The sequence below is a fragment of the Tiliqua scincoides genome, chromosome 3, assembly GCF_035046505.1.
Source record: "Tiliqua scincoides isolate rTilSci1 chromosome 3, rTilSci1.hap2, whole genome shotgun sequence".
NCBI lineage: Eukaryota > Metazoa > Chordata > Lepidosauria > Squamata > Scincidae > Tiliqua > Tiliqua scincoides.
In genome coordinates this window covers 58,611,850-58,627,813 of record NC_089823.1, presented here as the reverse complement: position 1 = coordinate 58,627,813, position 15,964 = coordinate 58,611,850, and the positions used below count along the sequence as shown (strand labels likewise).

At 40.5% G+C, this 15,964-nt stretch overlaps 2 protein-coding genes across 2 annotated transcripts in view; one reads left to right on the top strand and one right to left on the bottom strand.

Annotated features, from left to right (window-relative positions):
- The window catches only part of LTN1 (listerin E3 ubiquitin protein ligase 1), a 37,819-nt gene extending 31,232 nt beyond the window's left edge, over window positions 1-6,587 (top strand). The window contains exons 24-30 of the mRNA XM_066620215.1: window positions 765-839; window positions 1,175-1,361; window positions 2,212-2,383; window positions 3,512-3,732; window positions 4,455-4,649; window positions 5,510-5,677; window positions 6,399-6,587. Of these exons, the coding sequence (XP_066476312.1) occupies window positions 765-839; window positions 1,175-1,361; window positions 2,212-2,383; window positions 3,512-3,732; window positions 4,455-4,649; window positions 5,510-5,677; window positions 6,399-6,461 (1,081 nt within the window). The 3' untranslated portion in view covers window positions 6,462-6,587. The remainder of the gene's footprint in view (window positions 1-764; window positions 840-1,174; window positions 1,362-2,211; window positions 2,384-3,511; window positions 3,733-4,454; window positions 4,650-5,509; window positions 5,678-6,398) is intronic.
- A 988-nt stretch (window positions 6,588-7,575) lies between these two features.
- On the bottom strand, window positions 7,576-15,661 carry N6AMT1 (N-6 adenine-specific DNA methyltransferase 1). Its single transcript, XM_066620216.1, has 6 exons — window positions 15,516-15,661; window positions 12,312-12,398; window positions 11,484-11,574; window positions 9,766-9,849; window positions 9,031-9,172; window positions 7,576-8,240 (listed from the first exon to the last, which is right to left on the bottom strand). The coding sequence occupies exons 1-6, from the start codon at window positions 15,644-15,646 to the stop codon at window positions 8,134-8,136; spliced, it is 642 nt and encodes a 213-aa protein (XP_066476313.1). The 5' UTR covers window positions 15,647-15,661; the 3' UTR covers window positions 7,576-8,133.
- Window positions 15,662-15,964: the final 303 nt, after the last annotated feature.

Sequence of the window (15,964 nt, the reverse complement as noted above, 5' to 3'; positions counted from 1 at the left end):
GTTTAGAAAAAGACCAAACAACATATTGAATCAAGATAATGAGCATTACTGTTCAATGTAATGCAGTTGCATGATACAGTTTATAAGCTAGCAGCAGCTTTGATCATCCATTTAAATGAGGAAGTTGTTTGGTCTTTACAGCCTCAGTGGTCCATCTCTTTACCCTGAATCTAAATTGGGTGCTTCAGAAATGTGAGGCTTGCCATTTCTGCCACAAGTCCACTCAGCCAGGAAGTTCATGAGTGCATTGGGGTTTGGTGAAACAGCACGTGTTGGGCTGCTTCCTCTGAGGAACTTTCAGCCATTTGTATCCCATGTTGGTTCAGCATTTGCCAGGTCCCTATACAAGTCTTCTCCTTGGAGAGAATGAAAACTAAGGAAAGAATTGATAATTCTCTTCCTACACCTCATTTCCCCCAATTAATGAGATATTACTGGTCTCTATTGAATTGGCTATATTTAGTGCCCCAGAACAGGGTACATGTTAGTATTGGGGATGAGGGACAGCAATGCAGGCTCAGCTTTATAAAAATCTGCACGTTGTACAGATCATCAGCATAGATTTTTAGGAGTGAGGCATCAGTTTTCTCCCAAATTATGCAGTTTGTTGATAGCATATTATTATGTTGAGTTTACAGTAAGTAATAATGTGCTTATTTTGATAGGTAATTATTAGCAGATAAATCTTTTAAGAATAAGATAAGTGTTGGACTGTAAAAATATAGGCTGATTCTTTGCACTGTTTTTGCTCTTTCAAACCGTAGGTTAATGTCCGATTTGCCTAAATTTGACACTGAAGATCTCAAATCCTATGGTGATGAAGAGGAGGAATTATCATTGTATGATCTTGTTACTTTTTATGATTTACACTGTTGCATATCTTAGTAGAATTTTATTATTCTTTCAGTCTTTATCAGATTTTGTTTTTAAAGATGTATCTTGAAGAGTGTGCACAGAAGGAAGCTCATGGAGCCAAATTGACTCTAAAAAACTAAAAACAAATAAATGTCTTCCTGTGGGAGGGTGAGGGAGCTTAATTTAGTCTTTTAGCCTGCTCTGTGTAATGGTTGGCAACCTTCAGTCTCGAAAGACTATGGTATAAGCCTACAGCACCCGGTATTCCCAGGCGGTCTCCCATAAAAACTAGAAAAAAAGTTTCCTGTTTTTGTTTTAGAGCTCCACCAGCATCTCTTATGACTGTTCTTGCCACTCAAGAAGATTTACTAGAAAATGTCCTCGAATGCATTCCAGTTGGAGAATTTGCAGTTGTTCAGCCACTGAGTGAGGAGTTTTGCCTTATTTTAGGATATCTTCTCACATGGAAATTAATACTAACTTTCTTCAAGGCAGCATCTTCTCAGGTGAACATTTGCCTCCTTATCTCCTCACCTCATGAAACACATTAACTGCAGAAGCCCTCTTGTGAAACCTAATGCATGGCACAGCACTCGGAAAACAAAAAGCACATGCTTTGAAAAGTAGCGCTACTACTAATAAATACATAATGGTTTCTGTGTATTCTGAATCTTGAGCTGCAACTGTCTGTTTAATTACATCGCAATCACCTAATTCCACTGTTTTAGTAACTGTAGTTTAAGTTTCAGAAAAGTGGGGGGAAAGTATTCTTTTTCCATGTGATCCAACTTCAAATCCCCACTCAGCCATGAAGCTTCCTTAGTGACCTTGGGCCAGTCACTCTCTCAGCCTAACCTACCTTACAGGGTTGTTGTGACAAGGAGGGAAGGAACTACTGATATGTATACCACCCTGATCCTCTTGGGGAAGAGTGGCCACCTGCAAGAAGGGACACCAGCGAAAGCCAGTGTAGCGTAGCATTTTGTTGCATGGACCCTTTTTCAATGTCCTTATGCACAGTCCTTTCTTTGTTCTCTTTGCTTTGAGGTACATGGACATATGGGTTTTGGTGCACTTGTTGGCATATAGGATATAGCACTATCATTTTGTCTAAGGAGTGCTATCTCCTCTTGACTTTGTTAAATATTTTTGTCCAAATATGCATATAAATAACTTAAGCAATGATATCATCAAGTTTACTTAAGAGTGTGTGTTAAGACTTGAGAAGAGAACATCTTATCCAGTCTGTCTTGAATCCTACTAAACCTTTTCTCTATCTCATTGCTTGCATTCCTTTGTTGACTTCCGAGAACAGATTTTATTGGGAATCATTTTTACATTTGTCTTCCCTGCCAGCTGCGGGCTCTTTATTCACAACATCTTCGGAGGACTAAGAGCTTGAATAAACTACTGTATCACCTGTTCAGACTTATGCCGGAAAACCCAGCTTTTCCAGGATCGACAGCTGAACTTCCAAATAAGGATGTAAAAACATACTTTACTGAAGAGCTTGATTTAGACATCAAAGGTCAGTCAAAATGGTCAGCTTCGTTCACTGCAAGTGGTCTGAATATTTTAAAAGGTTAAATATATTTTAGATTAAACCAAAATAATTAAAAAACTTTTAGCTTTGACATACTAAATGAGCTGTTGCTGGAAAATAACTAAGGTTTCCTTCTGAAGAGGCATTGATTGCAATGTATTGCCTTATTGCCTGTAGGATTTATATTGTGGCAGAGTGAACTGAGAACTATGCACAGCTCACTAAATTCCACATTTTTCCAGTTTTTGTAATAACGGTGGACAACATCTTGAAATTTCTGAGTTCAGCTGTTAGAGCATGTGTGCATCATCTGTTTTTCTTAAGATATATCCCAGGACATAATGGGAACAGCTAGTGCAGTCTACATCTCATGAAAGGTGGTTCTGAAATGAGGACTGCGCTTCAGGGTTTTGTTACATAAGAGCCCTGCTGGATCAGGCCAAAGACCCATCTAGTCCAGCTTCATGTTTCTCACAATGGCCAACTAGTTGCCTCAGGGAGTATACAAGACAACAAGAGACCAGCGTCTTGTTGCCACTCCCTTGCACCTGGCATTCTGAGGTTGTTGTGAAGTTGGTATCACCCTATCTCTGTCTCCCACTTTCTTTGCAATGTTCCTCATGAATACCTTTGTTTTCTACAATCGCAAGGTTGGGAACTGTGAATAAGCTTAGTTGAGAGTAGTTGGGCACGCTTCCTCAAAAACGGATGTTCTCATGAGTAAACATTCTAGTTGCATTCAGAATAGAAACTTGGGTGCTTAGCACAAGAAATTTCCTACACCGTGTGGCTCAGTTATCTCCTTAATGGCTAGTGTTCCTATGTGTTGGAAAAGAAAGAGTGGAAAGCAGGGAAATTAAGCTATTAAGGAGAGAGAAATAGAGATAAACAAGAACCCATCAGCAGCTTCACTTTCTCTCGTGTGTCAATTGTGATCTCCTTCAATTTTGCTTGAGGCAGGCGAGCTATCCACAGAGTAGAGCAAGACTTGTCTCATATAGCATGTAGCCAAAGTCTTAAAAGAATCTGTTAGATTACAAAAATATGAAAGTCAATGGAAGTGGAGGAGATGTTTGTTTCTTATGTTGCAAATTTTCCCCATTTGTTCTCCAGATACATCAGCGCTGCCATCGCAGCTTCTGCATTTGGCCTGCTCTGTTTACTTCATGACATTAAAAGATTTGCCAGCCATGGTTCGCCTGTGGTGGAATAGCTGTGAGAAGCGAGTCTTTAACATTGTTGATAAATTTACAAGCAAATATGTCAGCAATTTACTTTCTTCACAAGAAATATCATCTGTGCAAACCAGTACACAGTTATTTAATGGCATGATGGTTCGTATGATTTTCATTGCATGTTATTTTAAGTGTTATTGTATACTGACTTTATTCTGTAATATGCCTGACATTGCATGACATAAAGTACTATAGATTTACAAGCAACAGTCAGCCCTCAAATTCTATCCAAGATCACTTTCACAAAGACACTATGATCAGTGTTCTGAATTGGATGCACTAATCATTTGCAGTTATCTTCATGTTCTTTTTGGTGCCTCTGTAACTTTACATCACTGAACAAAGTGACAAAGAAAATACCTTGTTGGCTGCATAGGTAGAGCAGAATTAGGTGAAGATAATTATCTCTCTTGTGTTTACAATAATAAGTAAAAATAAAAGCTTATGATATTCCATGTTTTAGATGTTCCCATATCCTTGATTGACAGAGTGGCCAGTAACTTGTGCAGTTGGCTGTTTATTTTCTGTTGCTGTTTATTTTCTGTCTTCTGGCTAATATGGACAGTGCTGCACACAGCATAGTAGGAAGAACTGTTTTTAACAGGCAACAATGTTTTTTTAAATACTCGTATTACTTGTTCAGCTCTGTTTCAGCCAGTGGTCCATTTGACTGAAGTTAAGCCCACTTTCCGTGAAAGAAGGGAAGAAAGTTGCAACTATAGGATTGTACATTTATAGTTTTTAAACAGATTTGAAATCACTTGTCACTACAGAGATGTGTCTTTGAAAGTTACAGGTATTCAGCATGCTGTTTTCCATAGGTAAAAGCTCGATCTGCTACACGAGAAGTCATCGCCACCTACTCAGTTGATGATATCTTCATTGAATTGATAATACAACTTCCTCAGAACTACCCACTAGGCTCCATAACTGTTGAGAGTGGAAAGAGAGTTGGTGTAGCAGTTCAGCAATGGCGCAATTGGATGCTACAGTTGAGCACATACCTCACTCATCAGGTCTGTTTCTAGTCAAAACTCCTGATTCTAAAGTCACCATCATACTTGAGTGCATGCCATATATAAATCATAGTTGAGAGACAGGTTAGACAGGATGGATAGGCAGCAAGTGGATGGAGGAATATATTAGTGCTGCTGTTCACCATTTGGCAGCTCTTATGACTAGCTCAGTATAACTTTTCTCCTTTTTAGAGAGCACTCACTTACACAGGAGAGTGTCTTCGAAGAATTCCAGACAACTACATTGATGCATCTGGTAATGTCCCCCAGATTCACTTATATATATAGCCAGTCCAGAGAAAGAGGCATAATTGGGCAGTGTCAAGACTGTGAGAGTAAAAGCTTGTTGCGCTTGGACTTGTGCTACCCAATATTTGAGTGTGTATTTTCTCCATAACAAGCTCTAAAGTCAGTCTTAGTAATGGGAGAGAGGTATTTCTTACTCATTTACTTTGTGTTACTTCCCAAAAGGAATGAACAATCTAGGCCTTTTTATTTGCATGTATGTATATGTATATACAGATTGCTACTGTTTGCAGAGTCCTTTGCAGGAAGACACCCTCTTCTGACTTCTGTTCTAAAGTCTGATTTTTGAACAGAGAGAGAAAACAGCATAGCCATTAACTAAAATGTTTTTCAGGGAAATTGAAGTTACTGGGGCCAAGCCTAAAGAATAGGGAAAAACTAAATATGACTGAACTCATTAATTTGAAGTTGCAGATCTTCAAAGTTTTGGAAGTTTACCTTTCCTGTAAAGTATCTTGTAAGGATTGTAATCCAATCTGAAGGGATTTCAGAAGAGCTGAACTTCTATAAAACCTAAAACTATGCATTGTTGACGTGACTTTCCTTCCTTTTAGAATGGAAGCATTATGGAAGGCTTAGCATTGTGGAAGAACAATGTGGATAAACGTTTTGAGGGTGTTGAAGACTGTATGATCTGTTTCTCAGTTATACATGGCTCTAACTACTCTCTTCCCAAAAAAGCTTGCAGAACATGCAAGAAAAAGTTCCATTCAGCCTGTCTAGTAAGTATTTACTAGAGTATAGACAACTTTTTAATTTAAAACATGGTTTATGTGGTGACAAAAGGAGGTGGACACACGGCTTTCCATGACTAGTTGTAGTCAAATAACTGGAAATTTCAGCCAAAAAATCTTAATTTTAGTAAAATTTGGCAATGGATGCTTCTGTTAATTATACCTTATATGGTGACCAGGCCTTATTTGCACATGCTGAGAGAGCTAATTTCTTGAGAACTATAGTTACTAGAACTTGCAGGAATAGTTAATATAAACATACTAGCTTAGTCTAACACCATAGTAGTAAGAATAGCAGGATTCTTACCATTGTTTGTTTCCTACATGTGATAGAGAAAATAAGTATATTCAGGAACCAAGTATTTAATATTGTTATATAATGGTCTAGTGAAAAGATTACTAAGGATTCTAGGAGGGAAAAAGCCAAAATGGCAGTTGGTTCCAGCCAAGGAGATGGAGGAGGACTTACTCTGTCCCCTCTCTCAGCAACAAGGTAGAACAGCTGTTGATGAAATTGGATCCTTAAGCATCCAGATGTGTGCAAAAAAATAGTGTGATCAGAAACAGGCTTAACCTTAATTTGCCTGAGAAATTGCACATTCACAGTTCACTGGATGACATCCATGGGATTTCATACACCAAGTCACTTGCTGATTTATTTAGCTAGTACTTAACATTGTTTTAATATTAATTTTCTTAATTCTTCTAGTACAAATGGTTTACATCGAGCAACAAGTCCACTTGTCCACTTTGTCGAGAAACCTTCTTCTGAACTGCATCGCTTTCTTTGCTTCTGTGTCTCACTAAGGAAATCAAGACACCAATCACACTTGGATTTAGCTGTGAAAGAAGCTAATTTAGTTTTAGCTTTATTTACAAATAAAAATCTTAAGTTGTTTGAAGAGTGTGATCCATGTTTACAAGACAAATGTTTATATTAAAATATTGAATCTATAAATATGTATTAAAACAGAATTCTGATATTTCAGCTGCAAACTTGTAGTGCACAAAAGTTCATAGGTACTTTAGCTTGCCTGATCACAAAGCAATAAAGAAAATGACATGAAATGTTCTAATATAAATAAAGGATAGGAACTTGGGTTAGAACAGACCTTGTCATCCAGTGGTACTAGTTACACCCATGCAAAGCACTTCATATGCATTATCTTGATGCAATCCTTATAACAACCTTGTAAAATTGGTACTACTACCTCATATATTGCAGTTGGAAAACTAAGCCTGAGGGACCAGCCTAAGGGCACCTAGAGAATTCACAGCAGAGACAAAATTCAAACCAACAAGGTCCTGCTTCACAGTTTGGTCCCTTAATCTGCAATTGCACCAGTTTTTGGGGAATGCATTTACTAGGAACCCTTTTTCTGGCCACTGTTACACCTCTCTCTCCTTTTACATAGGGCTGACTAAGCAAGTTGATTATCCTAGTATTTTAACTGGTAACTCAAGTATTGCCCCTCTAATGTTATGCTCCCTGATCCCTGGCTTCACCTCCAGAAAACTACATTCTGTTCACACATTAGGAGTTCCAGCCCATATGCTGCATATGAAGTCTGAAGAGGCAGCTGTAGCAAGCTATGCCCAACTAGTGACAGCAGCTGCTGGCAGAGCTCCTTGTGCCAGCTGTCTTATTACCAGCTAAGCCGGAATTTTTCCTTCCATTTTTCCTGGAGCAGTTTGGATCTTCTCCAGCTACAGCTGATGTAGAGGAGGCAGCAGTAGTAGCAGGAAGGAGAGCCAGCACAGAATGACAATATTCCATAATTTTATCTATTTGGCTTTTTGCTTGTTCTTTCCTCTGAGCAATTTAAGGCTGTACATGTGGTTTCTTTCCCAAACCTTCACAAGAATCCAGTGGTGTAAAGGAGAATGCAAGTTTTGTGTCTGATGGAAAACGGGAGCCTGGGTCTACTTGGTTCATAGTCTGGCACTCCAGTCATTACAGCATACTTGAAATTTTACAAATGAGCCCATAAGTCTCTTGGGGGGGGGGTCCTTCTCAGAAGTATCTAGCTCACCACTGCAGACGCTGTACCAGATGCACATTTGCTTTGGTTGAACAAGGTGGTTCTTGTGTTCTTCAGTAGCCGCAACAGTAAGAGGTAGAATGTTCAGAGGCAGCATCTCTCTGAATATCAGATGCTTGGCAGAAACATCATGAGATGACAATGTCCACTGCATCTTTGATCTTGCAGTCTTAAAAGGACTATTATTTCACCCAGTATCTCATGTTTTCCCCATCTCCCATATTGGTTATAAGCATAACTTAAACAAGTAGTTAAGGTATATTTTAATCAGATGATTGCCCAACTTAGCTAGCTCACACACTTGCAATAGACTATATCTTAAAATCTCACAGTGATTTTAAAGATGGCAGTTGGGAAACTCACTGTTCATTCAGTTTGCAAAAACCTTTCAATATCTGGTTTTCAGGACTTCATGAATTTGAGGATTGAGAGGGACTCTCTTCCTGCTTGTCTGGAAAGCATTTTATTCCCTCTTAAGCCACCTTGTTGCAATATTTCTATAATTTCATCTGCAAATAGAAATGAGAGAATTATAGCTCTATTCAAAACAGCAGCTGACCATAGTCTATGTAACAAACTATTGCTAGTCATGATTGTCTTCAAATCCAAATTATGAAACACACATCCTTCCAACCTCTTGAAAATATTTGAAGTAAAATGGCATAAAGAGAACATAAAACTGACTGGCAGGCTCAGAGGGAATAAAGAATAACTATACAGGAAGGGACAGAGAACAAAGGCTTTCAATCTTCAGCCCTTCAAAGCTGTGAGCCTATCTCACCAGACATTCTCCTCTTTAACTTTAAGGACTATATACTTAGCTTTAAAAATACAAGTGTTAAAAGGAACTATCCTAGCTTCCCTTGGCCACACCTTTGTGACTCCCTGACTCTTGCCTTTCATTGTTTGCTTCTTCTGACAGTTCCCAATTCCGTTCTATCCATTCCTCACCTATTTAACAAAGATACAGAAATTCTGGACAGGTGCACACCACTGATTCCACAGCAGCAAGCATTATTACATGCTTAATAATAAATATAGTTTGTTCTCTATACAGCCTTTCATTCTTAACAGCAACAGTTGAATGCCAGATATACTATATAGTACAGTATATACACAGCTCAGACCATACATGCATAGGATAGAAGTGAACCCAGTTGGACATACATAAAGAATGACGCATGCATTCTAGATACTTTTTCCATTTGAAAGAAACACAATAATAATGGCTATGTTCCTCGGATATCTGCAAAGTGCTTCAATTAACAACAGGAGAAATGGAAATGAAAAAATTGCTACCTGGATTGTTTTCTTTAATAGTAACTAAGTAAAACACTCCTTTTGCTGAAAGCAAGTCTGACACCAATGGAATGAGTCTGTCCAAAACTTCTCGGCCATTCTTGCCTCCAGCCCAGGCTGCCTCTATTCCATGACTGTGTATCTAGAAAAAATGAAAAAGGAAAATTGCACTTTGACCCCACAGCTTCTTGGAGAAAGAAACAACTGAAATGATCACAGTCAAACATTTCAATTTTGTTGCTGACTTAATTACAATGTACTTGTTCAGTTGTTGGTTTTCTAGCAGGCTGACCTGATTTTCGAGATTACTGAAGAATCCTTGGGGTTAGAAAGTCTGAACGCCAAAGCGTACTTCCCAGTATGAAAGGCACCCCCCCCCGATGAACCCACATGATGGCTGCAGCCTACTATATAAAGTTTCCCATAGGTGCTAATTTATGCACACTTACCTGGGAGCAAGCTCCATGGAATATAGAGTGAACAAACATGCATAAACATGGGCTTCAGGTATAATACTAGTGAAAAATGTAAAAAAAAATATGTTACAGAATAACTATGTTAAAAGGTGAAAACACTTTTCCTACAACTGCCCTGCAGTGTTTTCAAATCATATTTAAATCTCAATCTGACATCTTTGAATTACAGAGTATTTGATGGGTAATTACTGCTACCCAATATGCAACAGTTTAATAAATAACCTTCTCAAATACGTGTTTTTGTACCAACAATTCTCACCTCATCAGAAGGGGTGACCACATATGGTGGGTTAAATAGCAGCAGATCAACTTGACTATGTAATCGTGGCAATAATCCTGTTACCTAGATATGGGATGACATGAGATGAAAACCATAGGTGTGTCTTATTCCTTATCAAACTTGTTGATAACTGTCATGCTTTATTAATGAAAAAATTACGTATAAACTTATTAAAAGGTAACAAGCGAAGTTTAGCCATGTGTTACCCAATTATGGAAAATGAAACTTCCATTACAATTCAGTAAGGTTGTTTTCGAAGGTGTTTGAACATTCAGTTTGAACAGTCAATCTGCATTCAGTTATATAGGACTAATTTACTAAACACAGCACTGAGCAGAAATCCAAATGCTGTCTTGTAGTCCCTATGTTTCTAGAAAAGTGGAAAAAACACCCACACACATCTGGAATGCAAAAGTAGCCTTGTGATGTTTTCCATTATTTTGCCAAACTACTACACTGAAGCTACTTTTGCCGCAATGACTCTTTTATGATTATTAAGAAACTAAAGGTCCCCAGGCAATGAAAAATAAAAAGGTGTCTCTGCATGAAGATGGTTAACCCATACAGAGGCCTCAAAAAGTTAGTGAGAGGGATCCAGTATCATGAAATAGGAAAATGCCTTGTGTTCCAGTTATGAAATGAGATAAATTGAACACCACTCAAATAGTTATCCCATCATTGGGAAACGGGACCAAACCAAGCAAGTGGGCACTTCTTTTGTCTCCCTCTATGCTCTGTGAATGTTATATCTGCAGAGGCTGTTCACTGCAACAACATTTATCCACATTTTAGGCAAGTGGTTCTTAAACTGGGACGTCACAATCCCCAGGATTGCATTGCTGCCAGGATCAACTTGATTAAGCAGGTCCAATATTTTAACTAATGACTCAGACATTGCCCCTTTAACTTTAAGCTCCCTGATCCTTGGTTTCACCTCCACAAGCTGTGTGTTTTGAAGGGGTCAGAGGGTTTTTTTCAACTCACTTCCAAAAGCACTGGCCTCCAGGGCAGTGTGGGGAGCCCCATGGAAGGCTCTGCAGAGCTCACCATGCCGCAGAATGTTTTAAAAAAGCCATCGCAAACCACTTCCGATTTTGTGATTGCAAACCGGAAGTGGTCACAATTGCTTTTTTTAAGGCGTTCTGCAGTATAAGGAGCCCTGCAGAGGTGTCTGCAGGGTTCCCAACATCCCCCAGAGACAGTGGTAGAGGTGAGTTGTTTTTTTTAAAAACCCTTTGATACTGGCAGTGCAGTGATCTTGTGGACTGCACTGCTGCCTTTGCCCCACCCCTGCAACGACTTGCAGCAGTTCCCAAACTCCCAGAGGGTTTGGGAATCACTGTCTTAGGCTATTGTTCTGATATTTTACTGCTAAGGGGTTTGTCATAAGAACAGCTGCTATTCTTACTAACCTCCCACTACCACTTGTTGCAGCCAGATACTACTGAACTTGGTACGGTGTAAGACATGTTAGATGAGCTTTCAAAAAGGCCCTTCCTTGGGTCTCATGGTAGCAGTAAAGTAGTAAAATGAGATAACAAAACCTGCACTAACATATGAGCTTGTGCAAATTTATAAAAATAGCCATGTTGCCATTTGCATTCTTCTAAGACAACTGTTGCACTTAAAATATTAAATTACATTTAAAAATGATGCACTGTAAACACTGCCAACCCATCAGATAATCTGAATCTTACCAGATCAGTAACGATGGGCTGAAGACTGACATTGTTACGTACAGCTGTCTCCACTGTGCACAGACTTGCCAGAGGGTTGATATCTGTACATCTGAAAGCACAAAACGAGTTACATTTCAGTTAATTTAATCTACTGTTGATTAACTTTTAAGAATAGTTAAACATAATTTATATGAGATCTGAAAACTGTCACCATACGATTGTCAGTAATTTTCTTCTAGTTTACAAGATAACCTTTTGAGCTATCACTGTACTGAGAATATTCCAAGTCTGAATTTTTAAAACAAATTTGCAAATCATGGTTTCTAATAACTGTGATTTGATGTAACGTCTCAGCTGAAAATCTCAGTTGAAAAGCCATAACTATACCATTGCTCTGCTTTTGGAGGCCGATGCATCAATGCTGAAACAACTGCAAATGAAATTTTTGTTCTGGTGTCTGACTTTAACTATAAGCTCCATGATGAGAAGGACTGTATAGCAATGCTATTACTCTTTAAGCTATACATATTATTAAATCTTATTGGCTGTATTTCTGTCAAATCAAATTTACTGGCACCAGTGGTACCTGCATTTTATTGTTTCAATCACATTTACCATATTAAGGTCCAAAGATTAAAATAAACTTAACAAAAACACAACTTTTTGTTTACTTAAGTAAACTTTTGTTTGCTTAACAAGTAACAGTTAAGTGAACTTTTGTTTACTTAACACACAATGAAATACAATTATATGCATAATATTATCTGGAGGAGCTGTACTTAAGCATCACATTCACCCTAATTTTCACATACCTTAATTAATTGTTTAAAGCATATATATACTTACATGTAAAGTGCTTTGGGTCCTACAATTGCAGCCAGAAAAGATGCAACTATTCCAGATCCAGATCCTACTTCGAGGCAGATCTCAATGCTAAGCGAGATAAAAAAATTACTGGTGAAAGATGATTTTAAAAAGGACAACATACAATTTAGATAAAGAGCAGCAACAGGGCTTCAATTTTGTTAATCCTGAATGCTTTACTTTATCTACAGAAAAAGGTAGCACTTAACTGTTCAATGTAAGTTTTACTTCAGCTGAAGCATTAGACCTGTTAAGAATCTTAAATTTTAATTTTCATATGCTAATAAACTTAATTTTAAAAATATAAAATTCACTGCATAGTTTTGTATGGCTGATGTTTCTAACAGAGGGCACTGTGGTTGGAAAGTGGGAAGATGGCAGCTTTCAATAGTGAAATGTAATTTACAAACTTAGCATATAGGCTTACAAGATTCAGGCTATGCCTCAGAATCCGTGGATCATCCTATATCTGCACAATCACTAGAGTAGTGGTTCCCAAATTTTTTAGAACCCACTTTTTAAAACAACACTCTATCAATCAGGGCCCACCTAGGTTTACCACACTTTTAAAAAGAGGTCTAGAAAGAAAAAAAGAAATTAAATATTTATTTATATATAAGTAATAATAACCAGAAAAAGACCCTTAGACATTTATCTCCGTATATTTGCACATGCTTGCAAACTGCAGCACCTGAGCTTTGTAGGGTAATTAGCTATAGTATCTGATTTTTTTTAATAGCCTCAGGGCTTGAGGCAATTAGTTATCCATCACCCTTTGGCAACCCACCAAAATCAGGTTGTGACCCACCAGTGGGTCCTGAGCCACAAGTTGGGAACCAGTGCTCTAGAGGCAAGTAAGGCACTATTAAATACCAGAGTCACAAGTGGGTCCTGAGCCACAAGTTGGGAACCAGTGCTCTAGAGCAGGGGTGCCCAAACCCCGGCCCGGGGGCCACTTGCGGCCCTTGAGGTCTCTCAATGCGGCCCTCTGGGAGCCAACTGTCTCCAATGAGCCTCTGGCCCTCCAGAGATTTGTTGAAGCCCACACTGGCCCAACACAACTTCTCTCAGCGTGAGGGCGACTGTTTGACCTCTCGTGTGAGCTGTGGGATGAGGGCTCCCTCCACTGCTTGCTCTTTCACATCTGTGATGCAGCAGCGGCAGCAAAGGAAAGGCCAGCCTTGCTTTGTGCAAGGCCTTTTATAGGCATTGAGCTATTGCAAGACCTTCATTCATTCATATAAGTTTATCTTTAATATATTCATTTATGTAAACTTATGTAAATTTATTCAAATTTTAAATGTAAATTAATTCTTCCCCCCCCCCGGCCCCCGACACAGTGTCAGAGAGCTGATGTGGCCCTCCTGCCAAAAACTTTGGACACCCCTGCTCTAGAGGCAAGTAAGGCACTATTAAATACCAGAGTCACAAATTGTTCCTAAATATGAAGCTAGGCTAAGCCAAAGCTCCAATCACACAGAGGGACCGCAGCACAGTCTCAGACCATGCAGAAAGTTCCAGGTTCATTCCCAGCAGTTAGCTGAGTGGCAAAGCTGATGTTCTGTACATATACAGTGTCATATTCAGTCTATGGCATCTCCAGGTAGGATGGAGAGAAAAACCCTCTCAGAAACACTGGAGAGCCACTACCTGTTAGTACAGAAAGCTACAGAAGCTAATGATCTGAACCAGCATGAGGCTGCTTCCTATGTTCATTATAACGCCAGTTTTTAAACAAGAGAATTGCAAGCAGTGAAACCTAGAAATTGTGAGTCAAGATGGTAGCTTCAGGAGCTGTACTGTGAATTGTGGGTGTCATTTAGTGCAGCAAAGTGAAAGAGAGATTTGACCCATGAAGCATCAGGATATTTTCACCAGGAAAATCCTGATGAAAATATCACCAGGATGTGAAGCATCCCACATTCAGAATATTTTCCTGCCAAGTCCCACTGCACAGCAGTATTTCTCAGAATTTTCCAGTGGGTTGTAACGTGTTGAGTAGTGGGAAGGGATTATATTTTAACTTACTGCCTCAGACACCAAGATGTGTGCCAGCCCTCATTTTGTGCTGTTTAATACATCCATGTTAAATCCTGACTGGTGAATACATCAACAATTCTCATACATGCGGGTTGATCCTCTACATGTTACTCAGTAGCAAGTCCCTCCATGTTCAATGAGGCCTGCTCTCCAATAAATGTGCATAAGATTGCAGCCAGCAGTTCCAGAACAGTGAGCTGTAACTCCCTGGGGAGCCACAGAAACCAGCCGGGGAGTCACAGGACCCTCACAACACACACCCCTGTCCTATACAATGTATAGGGGTTGTAATCCTAATGGGGAGCCATGGCCATTGGCCCAGTAGGTCAAGGGAGCTGCCAGTCAAAACAGTTTGGGAATTGCAGCCATGGAGGGGCATTATTGTGAGTACCCGCTAGTTGAGGACTCACACCCATCAGAGGACCCATCTAGCCAGGCCCACCATGAACCCTCATTATCAGTCGCACCAGTGCAGGGACTGGAAGACAATTTTGGAGACAGTTTGGGGTAGGTACCATGAACCACAAGCAGTCACAATTTAGAGCATGAAACCACCACAGGACCTCACACGGTACCAAAGAGCAAAGATGTTCACCGCAGCACAATCGGTATGTTTCAGAACACATGATGCACATGCATCAGTTTAAACTGCAGGGATGTGGAGTGGGTGGGGGGGCAGGTGAGGCAGAGCCTCCCCACCGGAGTCCTTCAAAAAGCACCACTGCCGTGTGAGGCACCCAAGCACCCACGCTCTGTGCGTGGGTTGGGGGTGCTTGGTGCCTCACATAGCAGCGGTGCTTTTCGAAGGACTCCAGTGGGGAGGCTCTGCCTCACCTGCCTCCCCACCCACTGCATGACCCAGTCAAACTGTACATGCAGCACATGTGCTTCAAGCATGTTACAGCTGGAGGAGCCTCAAGGGCAGCTGCTGAGATGCTGCCCTGAGGGAGGGAGGAGCATCGCTTCTCCTCCTGCAAAGGCTTGGGAGACTACACCTGGGCAGGTTCCCAGACCCGTTGTCAAGGCGACAGCCACTGGGCAGAGGGGAGCTGCTGGACCAGGAGGCTCGCTCCGCATGGAAAGCGGCAGCCCCGACGGTGCCCCGCAGCTTCTGCCTCCTCACGGGCTCCCTGGAGCCGCCCGTACCCGGCGCTTCTGAGCTCCGCCGCGTCCTTCTCCAGGGCGTCCAGCAGCAGGAACGTGTCCTCAGCGGGCTCGTAGACGTCGCTAAAGGGACCTTGAGGCCCGACGTGCGAGTACCACGGCGTCGGGATCATCGCAGCTCTGCGATCACTCCGCTCACCGCGGAAGGAGACGGTCTTAACACTCAATGGCAAAATATGCTGAAAAAGTCCCACGTCAATCACTCCCTTGCGCATGCGCATTTGACGCAACGGGGAGCCTGGGAAATGAAGTCCGGTTCTGTAGTTCCTCAGGGTTCTTCCAATGGACACTTGCGCTGCTTCCTCTCTGCCCTCTGATGTCTAATGCTGTGGTTCTCAAACTTTGTACCCCAAGACCCACTTTTTAGAATGATAATCTGTTGGGACCCACCAGAAGTGATGTCATTAATCTGGAAGTGATGTCATGGCTTG